The sequence below is a fragment of the Glycine soja genome, chromosome 8, assembly GCF_004193775.1.
Source record: "Glycine soja cultivar W05 chromosome 8, ASM419377v2, whole genome shotgun sequence".
Lineage (NCBI taxonomy): Eukaryota > Viridiplantae > Streptophyta > Magnoliopsida > Fabales > Fabaceae > Glycine > Glycine soja.
The window spans coordinates 42843812-42862200 of record NC_041009.1 but is presented as its reverse complement, the minus strand read 5'-3'; the positions used below and the strand labels follow the sequence as shown (position 1 = coordinate 42862200).

Genomic DNA, 18389 nt, shown 5'->3' with positions numbered 1-18389 from the left:
ACACAAACATCTTATGATTATGCTTGGAAGTTGGAAGTTATCTATAAGAGGTTCGAAAACATAATGATGTCGACCTATAGGCTAGAAACACATAAAAGTGATGAACCAGATATCCTAAAATTTACAATTAATGAGTAAACCAACATTTATTCCATGAAATGTTGTTACCTTCTCTTCTATATAGTCCTTAAAGCAATAACATTATATATACAAGTAATCCTTCAAGTATTTAATATTCATCAATTTAGTCTTTAAGTTAGTATATTTTACTAACATTTATAGACCAATTTGATAGATTTTTCAATATTTGGAGCACCAATAGTTATGATTTCTAATACTAGAATGATTACTCATATAATTTTCTTATTTAGGGACCATTTAAAAGAGAGTGTAATACTTTAAGGATAAAACTGAGTTTCATGTGAATCAACACTACTTGCATAAATGTCCAGACTACCATTTCTGCCCACACTTGTAGCAGAAGTCGGCATCGACACCTGAAAAGACAATAATTGAAGCCAATATTTATATACAATTACTTTCTGTACTTCCATTATTATGATGTAACAATGAATTACATTGCCTTAAGTCAAAATTCGTGAAAAAGATCAACAATACATAACACAACCTGCAAGAAATGTGTTCACACCCACCGAGTCTATGGACAAACATAGAACATTTGGGACATTTCTGCCACTTTTTCCCTTTTGCCAACTTCGTTAGGCAAAACGGGTATGCAAATATTCAGGCTTCAATTCGATAGAACAGTTAGGGTCCGGACAAATCAGCTCGAAAACATTTTGGTGTATTTATGTAGCCACATATGTGGACATGCAGTGAGTTAAAAATTTCAAAAAAAGTGGTTGCGCCTACCTTTTCTGAACCTATTAGACTCTGGTTTGTGATCAAAACATATACCACAAAGAAACTTTGACGAGTGACAAGTCTTTTTTGCTTTACCACGATCATATATAATAAAAAAAATTCTAAAAAGAGAAATTTATTTAATAATAAAAAATATTGGATAATGTGTTGTTATCAATATTTTAGATAAATATCCATTTTTTTATGATCAATTGTGATATTACTTTTTCCTCCTTTTAATTTTTTTTCTAATCCTTTATAAAGCCAACACTTCTTTTTGCTTAATATTCTAAGAAAAAAGTCCATTTTGGATGCTTGAAACGTAGGACTAAATTTGCATAATAAAGGGTCTGAGAAACATGAGACAAATTTTCCATGTTCTGAGAGTGACAACATTACATCATTATCTACATGTAAACATATTTGATCGTTTCAAAGTGTACCATCAGCTTTGTGGATGACCCTTTGAAGCCAGTCATGCAATTAATCCTGTGTTGGATTCCAAAAGTCTTCCACTGCACAGTTACCAAGAAATTTCCAAGCCAATTATTTATGATGTTCGTTGAGCATATGCAGGTATATGTATTATAGGGACGGGACTTGATTTTTTATCGCATTAATCTTTCCTACCAAAAATGGTTACAAAACCCCTTGTTCTCTTTGTTTCTTTCTTTCTATGTTCCAGTGTTCTAAGAAATGCTAACTCAATTGAACTAGGTTCCAGCATTGTGGCTGGCACCAATAATTCATCTTGGAGATCATCAAATGGTGATTATGCCTTTGGCTTCTACCACCTTCTTAGTGACCACTATCTTGTTGGAATTTGGTTTGACAAGGTTCCAAACAAAACACTGGTTTGGTCAGCAAATCGCGACAATCCGGTTGAAATTGGATCAACCATCAATCTCACATCAAGTGGCGAATTTCTGCTCCAACCTGTCAAAGGGGCTACATTTCAAATCTACAAAGGAACAAACACTCCTGCTGCAACTGCAAAAATGGAGGATAATGGGAATTTGGTGTTGAGGAATTCACTTTCTGAATTTATATGGCAGAGCTTTGATTCTCCCACGGATACTCTTCTATTAGGCCAAACTTTGAAGATGGGTCAGAAGCTCTATTCCAATGCCAATGGATCAGTGGACTACTCAAAAGGGCAATACAGTTTGGAGATCCAACAATCTGATGGAAACATTGTTCTCAAAGCTTTTCGGTTCACCGATGCTGGTTATTGGTCCAGTGGAACTAACCAAAACACAGATGTGAGAATTGTTTTCAACAGCACAACAGCTTTTCTTTACGCGGTCAATGGAACCAACCAAACCATCCATAACATGACAGTCGATCCTTTAACGGGCGCGATCGAAGACTATTATCATCGCGTGCTGATCGATGATCGGGGAAACTTGCAGAAGTTGATTCACCCAAAAGAAAATGGAAGCGATTGGACATCTGTCTGGAACGCCATAGAACTGCCCTGCAGAGTGACCGCGCTTTGTGGGGTGTATGGCTTTTGCAATTCATCTGACAACCAAGCATATAGCTGTGAATGCTTGCCTGGCTATACACATTTGGATCCAAATGTACCTTCCAAAGGGTGTTATCTTAGTACGGAGGCCAATGGCTTGTGTGCTGCAAATTCCTCTAAGGTTGAAGTGAAAGCAATTCAAGATGCTGATATACCCAATAATGATTATTTTTATTTTGATCTACAAGTTATAAACAACATGGATCTGGAAAGTTGCAAGAGGGAACTGATGGATGACTGTCTCTGCATGGCTGCTGTTTTTTATGGCTCAGATTGCCACAAGAAAACGTGGCCAGTTATAAACGCCATAAAAATCTTCCCTGACACTAGCAATCGGGTGATGCTGATTAAAGTTCCTCTTCTTGACAATGATATGGAAAATGAAAAGGATTCACAATCTTTGGTTGTTTTGATAGTGGCTCTTGTCTCTTGTTCCCTACTTGCTGTATTGTTTGCTGCTACTTTTATTTATCATCACCCCATCATTTGTCAACATCTCATACACAAAGGGGAGCCACCAAAGCCAAAGCCTATGGATATCAACCTAAAGGCATTCTCATTCCAGCAGCTGAGAGAAGCAACAAATGGATTCAAGGACAAACTCGGTCGAGGTGCCTATGGTACAGTGTATAGCGGGGTTCTAAACTTGGAGGGTCAACAGGTTGAGTTTTTTTTGTTTTTTTTTTAATTGGCAAATGTTAGATTTTGTTAGTAGAGAGGATTGAACCCATGACCTTTTCCCTCTTTCTTTTTCCTTTAACCATCCAACTACTTTATATCTCTGTCAACAGGTTGAGGTTGCGGTCAAACAACTGGAGCAAGTAGAAGAGCAAGGTGAGAAAGAATTTGTTACAGAAGTTCAAGTTATTGCTCATACTCATCATAGAAATCTCGTTGGGCTATTGGGCTATTGCAATGAACAAAATCACAGGCTTTTGGTTTATGAGAAAATGGAAAATGGGACACTCTCCAACTTTCTTTTTGGAGAAGGGGATCATAGACCCAGTTGGGAGAGTAGAGTAAGAATTGTGATTGAGATTGCAAGAGGCTTATTGTATCTGCATGAGGAGTGTGACCAACAAATCATCCATTGCGACATAAAGCCTCAGAATGTTCTTCTCGACTCGAGTTACACCGCAAAGATTTCAGATTTTGGACTGGCAAAGCTTCTAATGAAAGACAAGACTCGAACAAGCACCAATGCTAGAGGGACAGTGGGTTATATGGCACCAGAATGGCTAAAAAATGCACCTGTTACTACAAAGGTTGATATCTACAGCTTTGGCGTTGTGTTGTTGGAAACCATATTTTGCAGAAGGCACATCGAGTTACACCGAATCAATGACGAAACAACGGGTGGTGATGACATGATACTCATAGATTGGGTTCTGTATCTGGCAAAAGAAAACAGTTTAAGAGCAGCTGTGGTTGATGATCTTGAAGTTGAAAGTGATTTCAAACGGTTTGAAAGAATGGTAATGGTTGGATTGTGGTGCGTGTATCCGAATTCAACTCTTCGACCATCTATGAAAGTGGTGGCACAGATGTTGGAAGGAAATATAGAAGTGGGTGTTCCCCCACTCAACTAAGTATTGATTGATTCACCTTATGTCATTTAAAATAAAATAAAAAATCCTATTTTTTAGTTTTTCCTAGATGCAATTTTGTAACAAAACTTAATTTCGTTAAACAAACCTAGTATAATTTGTTTTCTTGTATAATCACGTTTAAATACTTATAAGTGTTAAGCGTGGGTTTGGTCGAGATTCCTGTTTTTCAGCAAAGAGAAATTATTAAGCAATCTTTAATCATTATCGATCTATGGTGTCAATCAATCTCTGTGTCAGAATTTAAGCTTTTTAATTTATAAGAAAAATAATAATATTTAATTTTGTGTGATCATGTAAAAATTACTCAAAATCTAGGGTGTGATTTATATTTTAGAACTATCTAATAATTTCTTCTTCCAGTTAAATATAATAGTTTAATGTGATTGTTATTCTAGATATACAGAAAAACTATTAATTAATGCTCTAAATTGGAATGGTTTACCGTGTATCAGTGTATGAATAGAAATACTCCTCAATCCCATTGTCATTTGTGAATTGAGACAACGACGTATAGATAAAAAAAAATATGATTAATATATAAATTAAATAAAATTAGAGGATTGAGTTATTTTAAAAGCAACTCTTTATAAAATTGTTTTATTTAACTATTATATATATATAATTTTTTTTATTAATTCATCAATTGTGTTGTGTATTTTGATATTATTTCAACCGTCAAGTATACTAAATTTAAAATCAGACATGTGTAATTATCTTATAATATTGACATTTACTTATATTCTTAAAATATATATTTATTTTTCAAATTGAGTTTATACTTGTTGGAGTTATTCTATAGCGAGAACAATTTTAAGAGTTTTATTCAATGAAAACGCTTTTAGAAATTTTTCTTAACTTCTTATCTTTTTTTAATGTATTGTTTTCATCTTTATTTCTAAAGAATTTTAATGTTTTCAAAAAATAAATTTTCATTAGTTAAAAATAATCTTGTATCATAATATAGTTATTTAATTATAAAAAAATTAAAATATAATTTATATGTTGAAAAATGTGTTACTTACATTTGTTGAAAAAAGGAAAGTTTTAAAAAATGGTTTTAAATTAGGTAGTTACCATTTGAGATTAATTAAAAATTAAAGTGATTTAAGTTGACATTTGAGAATATGAAATTCTTATATAACAGAAAATTTTGAAAATAATTAATAAATTTAGAATTTTATGATATATAAAAATTATTAAATAATTTTTTAATGTTCTGCTTTACATTGTCACCATAACCTTTTTTTGTTCATTAAATAACAGTGAAATTGTATCTCTCAATGAGAAAGAGAGTATAATAAAATACATGATATATAAATATATAATATACTAAAAAATTTATTTTACATTATAAGTATATTTTTAAATTAAATAAAATTTACAAATAAAAATAAATTAAAGATAACAATAAATACTTTCATTATTAATAATTAATATTCTATGACATTAAATAAAAAATTTAAAGAAATAATAAGACTTTTGTCCCTATGAAAAAAATATTAAAATCAAGACGACTAGTATATAGTATATCAAAAATCAAAATTTTAAAGTCATATTTAAGATCCATTATTTGTCCCTATGTGTACGCAGTAGGCATTTTCATGGTGTCTTCCATTCATTTTCCTGCGTGTTACATGTTAACTCAAAAGTGAAATACATGTGTCTTGTTCCATATCCATACGACACTACTATCGAATGCGAAAAAGTAAGAGAACCCATAATTGACTTAGCTGAGTGAGGACTAGTCTTTTGATTTGGTCTGCAATCGTTTCCATCCAATTATTACTTGAAGAAAGTTCAAAGTAGAGTTGTGGGCAAGTTAACTGCTTCTTTGAAAGTTATATTATGGGAACACTTATCTAATTGAAGCATAAAAATGGAAAAAGGTCAGCAACTCCTATTCTTAATATTCTTATTTTTTGTGCAAAAGTCCACTTATGAATTTTCAACTTTCAAATATACATTGGGTTAAAGTTAGGCCATTAAAAGCCGGTTCTGTCCGGTGGCATAGATAGTGCTGTTAGTCGTCGCTTTGTGGTAACAAGCCACAGGTGAGCGGCCTACCCATTCATATAAGTATTTACTATGCTTGTTAGTCACCCGATGTGGGACTCGCAGCATATATATCATGCTGTAGCTGTAGGACTAAATTTGCATAAGACAATTCTTCCATGTTCCGTGAGTGACAATACTTCTTGCAAAGCAATTTGATTGTTTCAAAGTTTATCATCAGCTTATTCGTGGTAGCTATTGAAGTCAATCAGACAATCCTGTGTTTGATGGGATGTTCTGCTGCCAAAAGTCTTCAACAACATAGTTGCCATAAATTTCCTATAGCATACTGTTTATGACATTGCTATCCTTTAGCATTAAAATGCATAATACCAAGCTCTATAATCATTTTCATCCAATTTCTTGGACAAGATAATCCGCAGGCTTGAACAAACTTAAGTTGTAGCAAAGTTAGCCGCTTCATTGTTCAGCTTCAGATTCTTGTGTTGTTATTTTATACACCTTCACATTGCTCTTCCCTGGCTCCGCATCGAATGCAATGTCTTCAGCTATCTTTCTTCCTTTCATACTTTCACTTTCACTTTCACTTTCACTTCTGAATGGCTTAGATGTCATACAATTAAACACAAACATCACTGCCGGTTCAAATTCTACCTGGAAGTCACCCTCGGGCGATTTTGAATTCGGATTCTATGATCTTCGCACTGGTCTCTTTCTTGTGGGAATATGGTTTGGAAAAATCCCAGACAGAACTTTGGCATGGTACTTCCAGAGTCCCCCTGTGGAAGCAAATTCCCAAATCCAATTCACTTCTGCAGGAAACCTTGTGGTTGCATACCCGAACCAGACTATTGCTCAAACCATATACAGTGGTGGTGCTGCAACTTCTTCCTACATGCAAGATGACGGAAATTTTGTCATGAAGGACTCCAACTCGGAATCTGTCTGGCAGAGTTTCAATTCTCCTTCCAACACAATGTTACCAGGACAAACGTTGCAGAGTACCAAAGTTCTCTATTCCAAGGAGAGAGGAGATTCAAACTACTCATTGGGAAAATTCATGTTACAAATGCAAGACGATGGAAACTTGGTGCTAAAAGCGTACCAATGGTCTGGCCCTGCATACTGGTACAATTCAACCAACACCCCCAATGTGAATTTGGAGTTTAATGCTACCAGTGCTCTCATGCACTTTGTTAACGGCTCTAGGAGCATCTACACCTTAACAAAAAGCACTTCAACCCCCGTGGAAGATTACTATCACCGCGCTACAATAGATGAGAATGGAAATTTTCAGCAATATGCATATCCCAGACGAAACGAGAATGACACCACTGGGTGGAGGAGGGTTTGGAGAGCTGTGGAAGATCCCTGCAGAGTGAATCTTGTTTGTGGTGTTTATGGTTTGTGCACTTCTCCTGACAATGAATCAGTCAAGTGTGAGTGTATTCCGGGTTATATCCCATTGGATCATCAAGATGTGTCCAAAGGGTGTCACCCACCAGATACAATCAATTACTGTGCAGAGAAGAAGTTCAAGGTAGAGGTGTTTGGGGACACTGATTTCCAATTCGATAATAATTTTGTTCGCGTATATGATGTTGATTTGGAAGGTTGTAAGAAGTCTTTAATGGATGATTGTAATGTCATTGCTGCAACTTATAACACCTCCACCCGCACATGTGCCAAGAAGAGGTTGCCTTTGCTGAATGCTAGAAATAGCTCTTCTTCGAAGGGACAGAAAGCACTGCTTAAAGTTCCTAACAGTGTTGATGATGGGAGATCTAATAAAGCTACCAACAAAAAGAGCTTTAATGTAAGAATATTTTTGAAGGTTATGCTTGCAGTTACTGCCACTCTTGCATGTTTCTTTGGTGCCCTTGTTGTCTACTATCACCCTTTCACTCAGAGACTAGCAAGAAGAAAGCGGTATTTGAATGCAAGCGCTATTGGAATCAACTTCAGAGAATTCACCTTCCAGGAGCTGCATGAAGCAACAGATGGATTCACTAGGATTCTTGGAAGGGGTTCTTCGGGTAAAGTCTATCACGGAACTTTAATAATAGACGATGCAGTGATTGGTATTGCAGTAAAGAAACTGGAAAAGAAAATTGAGAAAAGTGAGAGTGAATTCATGACTGAGCTCAAAATTATTGGCCGTACCCATCACAGAAATTTGGTGAGGCTTTTGGGCTTTTGCATTGAGAGTAGCCATCGAGTTCTTGTGTATGAGTTGATGACGAACGGAGCATTGTCAAGCTTTTTGTTTGGAGAGGGAGAAAGGCCTCAATGGGGTCAGAGGATCGAAATGGCTCTTGGAGTCGCACGAGGCTTACTATACCTGCACGAAGAGTGCCACACCCAAATCATACATTGTGATATCAAGCCCCAAAATGTGTTACTTGATTCCAATCACACAGCAAAGATAGCAGATTTTGGGCTTTCCAAGCTTTTGCTCAAAGATCAAACTAGAACAAGCACCAATTTAAGAGGGACAATAGGTTATATGGCACCTGAATGGCTAAAGAGCGCACCAATAACTGCCAAAGTTGATATATACAGTTTTGGGGTTATGTTATTGGAGATTATTTGTTGCAGGAGGCACTTCGAGTCTCCTCACGATGCAAACGACAGCGAAGATGATGATTTGGTTCTTTCAAATTTGGTTTTAAGGAGTGTGGTGTCTAGGAAGCTAGAGGTAGTGGTGAGACACGACTCAGAAGTGCTGAATGATTTCAAGAGGTTTGAAGAAATGGCATTGGTTGGACTATGGTGTGTTCATCCGAATCCGGCTCTTAGACCTTCAATGAAGCATGTGATGCAGATGCTAAATGGAACTGTGGAAGTTGGGATTCCTCCTTTGGTTTATGATCAGATGATGGAAGATCAGGGCTTGTAGTTTGGTCAATGTTGTGTGATAGCTTTCACAAAATGTTTCAAATAATTATTTAAGCTTTCAGTTGAACCAGAAGACTTGATGAAGTCATTGCATGAATGAATAATGTTTATATATGCTATTTTTTTCGTATGTTGCCAGCTACAAAACATCTATGTTAATATTTAGGATGCAGTTATTTCATGATCAATTTCACCGGTAATAGTCTAATATATAGAACATGTTACTCCACCATAGGGCACAAAGTCAAAAAGTAGAGAGAGCACTCGTGTCAAAGACTAGGTTAAAATGTAAATTATTCTTATAAAAAAACTTGCAGATATAGGTTTATGCAAATTTAGCATTGAATTTAACTTGCAGGTTGCTGCTAAAGGGTCTGTTAAGAAATATAAAAGGTGCAAAATATGCTCGCTGAAATGATATAATAGTTGTAGGGATATTTAGGCAACCAATAACCAAAACATTAAGCAAGAACGAATGTGTGGTTGGCAGTGTTGGGTTTATGAGAAGATTGAGGGAATGCAAATTTTGAGCTTATTTGGGAATTTTGGTCCCTGACATATTTGTTTTTGACATCTGATTGTTAATTAATTTTTCCTTCGAATTGGGTCCCAAATATTTGAAAACTTTTTTCTAAGATTCCTGTCGTTAATCGAAATTTGTTATCTGTTTATGTGATCATTAACCAGACACATAGGCATTCAACATGCAGTGTCACGTGTAATCTTTGTCCAAGTAGGATTACGTGTATGAATTTTCTTTTAAGAAAATAAAAACGACATCGTATTATTTTTGTGTTTCTCCATTGTTAGATTTTTTATTTTTTAAAACAACGGTTAAGATTCTTTCTTTTTCTTTTTCTTATTTTTTTCCTTCTTTTTATGTTTTACCCCTTTCTTCTTTCTCCTATTTGTCTCCATCATCCTTCATCTTCCTCATATCCCACCACTGTGCCACTAATGGTGAACAACATCGAGAAAACATCAAACCACAAAATCAAGAAAACAAAAACACTGATTTGAACATGTCTAAAAAAACCCAAAATCCAAAAAAAAAAAACATATTGACTCGTTGGCAAGTGTATCAAATGTCCAAGCAATAAAGACTCGGAAATTCGAGTGTCAATTTCCACAGGAACTTTGTTTATACTTGTGTTGGATAATTTCCAATTTATAAGAGAAAAAGATAAAATGGGGTACAAAAGATAAATTTAAAAGAACAAAGTATAAAATAATAACTATTAATAGAAACCAAAAGAAATAATAGGGAATTCAATGGATTGAGAATGTTAGGACCTAGCATGCCTTATTTGCCTAAGATGTATTATTTGTGTTTTTTTCTCTATCAATCAGGTGAATTTATCCTACCTACATTTATTAAATTACTTGTCCCTGATATCTCACGATGACAAGCTTCTTTTACCTATCTATCTCCCAAATGTTTTTGCAAAGAGTCAATAGATAAAATGCATGAAGTTCTAATTCTAGATGTTTGCTTTGATGCATGAGCATAATGCAATCACTATGTTTAGCAATGATTTTATTAAGATACCCCTTTCTTTTAGTTCTATTAGAAATTACCCTCTCTCAAGCGACTAATTCCTAAAACAGATGAATGCAAAACCTTCCTTGTTTTTCTATTAAGGATTACCCTCTATTGAGCACCTAACCCCCAAAGATGATGCAAAGATGAATAATGCATGAAAATAAAAGTAAGAAAGGATAATAGGAAAAAAAACACTTGTTTGCATTAATAAATATGAAGTGTACAATACATCTTTTGGCTTGTTAGGTCTGTGAGACCCTAACTAAGGGTTTAGCCTTTCGTAGTCATAAGGGGCCTTACAATAGAAAAGAGGTATATGAACTGATGGAGGAGAAGGGATGGAAAAAGAAAATAGAAAATGATGAAAGAGAAGAAAGAGTTCTCAGGCTTTAGGTATGTATTACAGTGCTTTGACTCAGTGTGTCTTTTCTCCTTGGGTTGACTCCTTTTTATAACTGCTAGAGTGGACTTGGGTCTGACTCCCTTTTTATAATTGCTGGAGTGAACTTGGGCCTGATGCCAAAAAAATCTTCCTTATTTATATTTTTGATATTTTTTGGATTTTTTTTACTTTTAATTACTCCTTTTCATATCTGCAAGTCTTAAATAAGAAAAATATCAATTTCTAATATTTAAGCCAAAAATAACTGCTACTAAATTTTTTAAAGATCTTTTCAATATATTTTTATTATAAAAAATAGCTCATATTTAGCAATTATCAAAACATCAAACCACAACAATGGTAACAACAAATCTAAATATGAAAGCAAGAAAAGCAAAATCATGGGGGGGTTTCATGATGGGGTTTGTTGTGAGTTCATGGCGGGGCTCGTTGGGTTTTTGTTGATAGATTGACAAGTACACCAATTCGTCCCAAATAGTAAAGTTAAAATAGAAGTCCGAGTGTCAAATCCACAAGGACATTCTTTGTACTTAGGTAGATGACTATTTTATTAATAAAAAAGGTTAAAGAAAATTAATTTGAAAAGATTATAAGAAAACAATAATTTAAATTAGCAGAAAATTAAATCAAACAAAAGGATAAGAAAAGTCAATTATTATAGAAGTTAAATTTAGAAGATGAGAATGTCGAAAATTTAGCCTATCAAAGTTATTCCTTGATGTAATGTTAATGATTTTTCTTTATTTATAATTCTAATTTACACCTACATCTACTAATATACTCTAACTTTGGTCTCCCGCATGAAAGAGTCTGATTTATATATTTTCTCTCTCAAATCCATTTGCAAAGTAAAATAGGAAATTGCATTATGAATAAAGATGTATAACTATAGCTAAACAAATATCAACCTATCCCTAGTGATGACTTTATTTAGATACTATTTCTCAGTTCTATTAGAAAATAATGTTTTCCAATGCTACACTTAAAACTTACCATGCAAATGGGTAATTAAGCCACAAGCAATAATATTAAATACAAGAAAAGATAATGCAAATGCAATATTCATAAATAGATTGAAAGAGAAATTATATCAAGAGTAGTTGACTGTCAAGTTCCCAACAAAGGGGGTTTAGCTTCTCATTGTCATGGAGGCTTTATAATTGCAAGAGGATAATATTTAGTAAAGGGGAGGAAAATAAGAAAGGAAATGGAAGGAAGTAATGACTCCCAATGATTGATTCTCCTTCTTTTAATCTTTGTCTTCTATACGGAATTATGTTCTCTTGGAATTTTTGTGTGTTTTTCTTTCTTATCTCTTCTTCTTTTATAGGTGCAGATTAGTTTAGCGTTAAGCAAACTTCTTACGCTAAGTTCGTCTTTACTTTCCTGAATTAGTCTGTTTTCTTTAATTAGTTTGTTTTCATTAATTAGTCATATTTTCCTTAATTAGTCATGTTTTTCTTAATTATCCTGCTTTTTGGGCTTTATTTTACTTACTAAGCATCATAAATTCATCACTTTTAATATTCTCTGCACAAAAATTTAAATTATATTAATTTAACAATTATTTTCTCAAAAAGGAAGAATTAGGAAAGAGAAGTTACAAATTCCTATATAATTTAATTTCAAAATATACTCATAATTAGCCGTTATCAATTTCGTAGCGGCGATGGCGGTGGAGATCACATTCATTAGGTTTCATGACGCTTGACTACGGATTTGATAGGAAGGTTTTCAGTGGGGTTGTGATATAGGGTTTTGGAGGTGGTGGTGATGGTGAAGAAGAATAGGAGTGGTGGTGGAAGAAATGGGTTGGAGGGGTGGTGATGACTTTGTCGTCTTTGAGTACAACCTATCCGTCTTGAGCAAAAAATGGTGCCGTTAAGCTTTGTGACGTCGCGTGTTGTGTGGCCTTTGAGCGCGGGACGTTTGAGCCTAGGCGAAGAAGTGGTCGAGGGAGGCCATGAATGAGGTTTCGGCATTGGGAACGTGGAAATGGGTGGGGGAAGGAGAAGAAGGGGTGCGGAGAGGAGAGGGAGAAGAGGAGAGAGAAAGTGAGGAGGAAGTGGAAAAGGGTCATCACCATTCATCTTTCCAAAATGTAATTTCACTTAGACAAATATTATGTCACGTGTCTACGTATCCAGTTAATGGCCACATGAACAGATAACAGATTTCAACTAACGACAAAAACCTCAGACAAATTTTTTTAAATATTATGAATTGGATTCGAAGGAAAAAATTATTAGAAACTAAATGTCAAAAACCAATATATATCATAAAACAAAAACATATTTAAGTCTAAAAATAATAAAATATAATATTATCTTACTATAATATATTTAGACTAATAAACAAATTAAAGGAGAAGTTTTTTTTTAGAAGAAATTACATAATCAAGTACTAAGTATATATATTTATGAATTAATTAATGTGTTATACGTTGCAATATCAATAAATACATATATTATTATAAAGTAATTAATACTTTCTTAATATTCCTAAATAATAAATATTTGACTAATAAAAATAGCGCATTAAATAATAAGAGAACTAATAAGAAATTTATACAAAGTTAATAATTGCATACCAAATCCTGCTTCATTTGTCTTTTCATACATAAGCCAATTATTGGGATCAACTATGTAACGCGCAGGAAACAATTATGAACATTTTAACACACTAAAAGTAATATATATTCCGTGTATGATATTTTGATCAATAATCTGTTGTTGTCTAGCGGTTAGGATATCTAGCTTATAAATAGAAACGAAGAGACCATAATAACATTAAAGAATAATGAATCTTCAAAAAAAAAAATTAAAGAATGAATATTGTGAAAAATCATGTAAATAAAAGGTCCAATATTTAATAACATAAATGTTATCATCCAACCTTTTCACTTTTTTGCTGAAAGTTGGTGTAAACTTAGAAACAACAGCCTTAAACGACGAGAATTTAAGTATGAATGACGTGGAGAAAAGATCAAGTACAATAACATTAAAAACTAATGATGTAAAAAAAAATTAAAGACTAATGAATAGAGTGAGATTAAATTATAGCAAAATTTAATGAATATATAGAAAAAAAGTATAGCAACTGGTACTGGTACTGCTAGTACCAAGAGGCCATTTTACTCGAGTTAAAATGGACTTCTTTTTTATATTGGTTCTAAGACTTATGTAGATTTGTTGTAGTAAATAGTAGTCAGATTCTACTCTGGTTGTTTCGCAGTCGATGTAAAAAGTAGTGTTGTCTTACCTTGGTTATAAAATAACAGATGAAATAGTTGCTGTTAAAAAAAATTTAAATATGTTTTTAATTTCTAAATTTGGATCCTATGTTTAGTTCTCTAAAATATTTTTTTTGTTTTAATCCCTCAATTTTTTAAAAAATTATGTATAGTTCTTTTTTGTTGGTGCATTAAAAGATGACAAACAACATACAATTTGTAACAATTTTTTATCGTCTAAATTTGATTTTCATATCTTTAAATAATCACTAGAATAAGTAATTTGGGATCATGGATTCTTTGGAATTGAAATCCCTGGCGTAAACCCAAAATTAAATCTCTTCCTAACAAGGTAACTTTTTTTATTTTTGACTTCTGAAACAGTAGTATTTTCTGTATGTAGTCATTTTTTATACTTCAATAATTTATTTCTGTTACTTTTAGGATCAATAATTGTTTTCACATATCAATACAATTTTTTTTGATGTGTTTTATCTTTACTCATATGTTTGCTGAAAAGCTTTCCAAAATGTCACTTATCACATAACTAATTTAAATCAAACATGTTTAACTATGAAGTTCTTAAGTGATAGGTTATCGAAAAATATATATATATTATTGATATATATATTATCAATTAATTCTTTTCAAGTCATCCTTAATTGTATAATTTTATACTTGTACAACCTTTAAATTCTTCTAATTCGAGTGTAATTCGTGTAGGGTGTTACAAACAACACCCATTTCACCCAACAATTGAAACCCCCCTTAATCTGTTAACCCATTTCACCCAACAATTGAAACCCCCCTAATCTGTTAAGCTTTTACTTTGAATTGTCTTTTGTTTACTCTAATATGCTTATTATAAAAATTTGAATTTATTTGACATCATAAAAAAGAAGAAATTGTTAGTTCATATATCAAATCAATAATACCCTTATTTTGTGTCTTTAGGCCATAAGACGAAAGATAATATGATATCGACTTATGGTCAAATGATATAAACATGCTTAAATTATTTTATGTTGATCTCATCTTTGTTTTTATAGTCTGAAAAACTTATTAGGATTATGGACAACACATACACTTATAATTCTCAAAGTATTTGAGTTTTACAAGAAGGGACAAAAGGCCAAACACACAGACTAGACTACGTACCTACAGAAAGAAATAGCCGCAGAATCAGCCTGCAGCTGCAACACCCAACACAAGGTAGGGGGATATTAAAATAACATGCAACCAGAAACAAATTAAAGGATTTAGCAAAATATGCTAACGAATCCACAACGGTATTTGCTTCCCTGAAGCAATAATGCTGCCAAGTTATTTCCACATCAGAGGAAGGAGTTCTCCAAATAGAGTCGACCACATGCTCCACAGGATGATGAGAGCTACATCCGTTCTGTAAGAAGCATATTGCACTCTTTGAATTAGATTAACTCCACCACTATCTTCTATACATACGACTAAATTTAATTTTAATCCTACTTCTTTATTACTTTTATCTTTAATGCTATGTACGTGTCTACATGAATTTTAAAATAAATTAAATAATTATATTTTTAGTTTTTAAACATACTGCTAAATTTGTTTTAATCTTAAATTTTTATTACTTTTGATCTTCTGTAGAGTGTCGTACGTGAATTTTAAAATAGGATTAAATTTATTTTTTAAGTTTTTATACACATGACTAAATTTTATTTTAATCCTAATGTGTCGTTAGTTTTGATCTTTAGTTGGGTGTGTGTATGAGATACATGCATGGCATGGCACATCAAAATATATGATACTAGCTAGTATCATAAGTAGTGATAGAGATTATTCTAAAAGAAAAAGTATTGATAGAAATTATTTTAAGTGTGTGATGATATATCTAAATGCATGATATATTTTTATGGGATAATTCTTTTTTTATTTCATTTATTAGAGATTTTTTTAATACATGCATGTAAAATAAAATATAAAAACGATAAAAATAATTATATATAATTTCAAATTTTTTATTTTTAAATAATAAAATTATATAAATCCAAGATTGCATATATATAGAGTGAAAATCCTTCTTGTATATAAATTAAAGTGGATGTAATTTTTTTTATATTATTATCTAATAATATTTCTTTGAGTTCAATTATGAATAAATTTATTAAATATAATATAGCAAAACATCATTAAATTATACTGTATAATTTTTGTGCTTTAAATATATTAAAATTGACCTTATAAAAAAATTAAGAACATTTTAACAATGATTAATGGTTATAATATTTTATGTTATTACTTAAAAATTATAATTTTAGTAATATTTTTTAAGTTTCCTACATGTAGTGTCTTTTAGAGTATAAACACTAAATTAATATTCTACCAATTTTGATATTCTGTACTTCAATTAATAGAGTGAGAAATATCTTTGTATGTGATTTGACCTTATTTAGATAAGTTCCTTAATAATTATTTATAGAAAAAAATAAAAATGAATTAAACTTTTTTTATAAATTAAGATCAAGTTATATGTGTCAAATTTTCAAGAAATTAAGCAAGTGAACTTTTACAAACATTAACCTGCAGAAATTCTAATTAAGTTACAAAGAATTTGAATTTAATTTAATTTATTTCATTTTTTCAAACAAATATGTATAACGACATTTTCAACTTAAATATCAATTAAATAACAAAGAATTTCTGTATAATCTGATAAAAAAAAACTTTTACTATTGTTTTTTGGTAGATTTTTGTTGATCTCTTTCAAGTTTTTTTACAATGCATTATCTAACTTTTCTTCTTGTAATCTGTTGGTTAAGTATTTAATGCCAAAAGGTCCTAATAAATACATAGAGAAATTTAAGAAGATATTAGCTGTAAACTAGAACAACCTCAACTCAGAGCTGGCCCATACTATCTACATCAACCCATGATTGCATGACCCTTACCTTGACCTGCCTTTTACCTTCTTGGGTCCCATAAGAATTTAATTCACTGAACAAACTTTGGTTGATCTGTCACTTTCCTTCATAATCAAATTTAAAAACTCATCCTAGTTTATTTTATAAGGCAGTGTTTAATACACAAGTAAAATCGATCAATAGTACAGGGCATAGACTCTGTTGCTCCCTCCCTCCCTCATAGAGAATCAAAAAAAAAAATTCAAAAACAGTAGCATGAAAAAAATCTGTAATACACCAACTTGTGTTTCTATTAAAAGGAGTTTAATATATATGGACTTAAATTTAATTTTGAGATTGAAGCAATACTATTAAAAAGAAACATTCCTTTAATTCTTAACTGCATTATCGTGTATTTATATTTCCCCCATTACAGGTCGCAGGTAATAGGGTGCTTTCATAAACATAAAATCTTATTCGTTCCACGTAACTGTCTTCTTGATTCTATTATCATTCTCTCCAATTTTATTAGTAAATTTTTATTTTTGGTCTTATCAAGGGAAATAATTTATAAATCAATAACAATTCTTTTTAATTGCACTGAAAATCAGTATATATATATATATATATATATATATATATATATTCCAAAAGTATACACGGTAAAGCGGGTGACTATATATATATATATATTCCAAAAGTATACACGGGTAAAGCGGGTGACTAATTTTCATTATGAAACGATCACCTTTGGTTTCAATTAGGTTTTTTTTATTAGCAAGTCTCAAATTCAATATTTTGTTTAAAAAAGACTGCATCCATATCACTCAAACTAATGACTTATTGATTATACATAGTTTAACATATATGTTCTATTAATATATTATTTTTATTGTGAGCCAATTAAAATTTATCTTTAATATAAAATTTAAGATAAAGATTATAAAAATAAACAAATTTATTATATATAATAATTTGTACAACTATCAAAATGAATTATCTGACCAAAGCATGAAAAGTAGGTTGGATTGTGTTGGCACGATTTTCATATACGTTAGCTTGATTCGCCGAGTCTAATCAAGTCAAATTGGTCTTCTTTTCTTTTTATTTTAAATTATATGTATGTCATAAAAAAATTAAAATACAAGAATCTTGGACCAAAATAGGATTAATATTGATTTTTGGGTTTATATTTACAACCCATTCTTGTCCATTTAGTCCGGACCAAATTCGTCTGATTCTATTTTTAGATGTAAATTAAAAAGTTTAGTTCCACTCAGCCCATCAAACTAACTCATTGAGTTGGATAATTTTGACAACTCTAGTGATTTGAAACTGGATATGTGTGGAAAAAAATTATATTCTCAATACATATAACACTTGTATTCATATATTAATAATATATTTTTTTATAAA

General features: G+C 31.9%; 2 protein-coding genes across 2 annotated transcripts; both read left to right on the top strand.

Annotated features, from left to right (window-relative positions):
* The first annotated feature begins 1333 nt into the window (after positions 1-1333).
* LOC114424305 (G-type lectin S-receptor-like serine/threonine-protein kinase LECRK4) lies at positions 1334-4208 on the top strand. The gene is made up of 2 exons (XM_028391146.1): positions 1334-3053; positions 3184-4208. Exons 1-2 carry the CDS (start codon positions 1500-1502, stop codon positions 3979-3981), a joined length of 2352 nt encoding a protein of 783 aa, XP_028246947.1. The 5' UTR covers positions 1334-1499; the 3' UTR covers positions 3982-4208.
* Positions 4209-6031: 1823 nt separating this feature from the next.
* LOC114424504 (G-type lectin S-receptor-like serine/threonine-protein kinase LECRK1) lies at positions 6032-9090 on the top strand. The gene has a single exon (XM_028391362.1). The coding sequence runs from the start codon at positions 6554-6556 to the stop codon at positions 8912-8914; it is 2361 nt and encodes a 786-aa protein (XP_028247163.1). The 5' UTR covers positions 6032-6553; the 3' UTR covers positions 8915-9090.
* The last annotated feature ends 9299 nt before the right edge of the window (positions 9091-18389 follow it).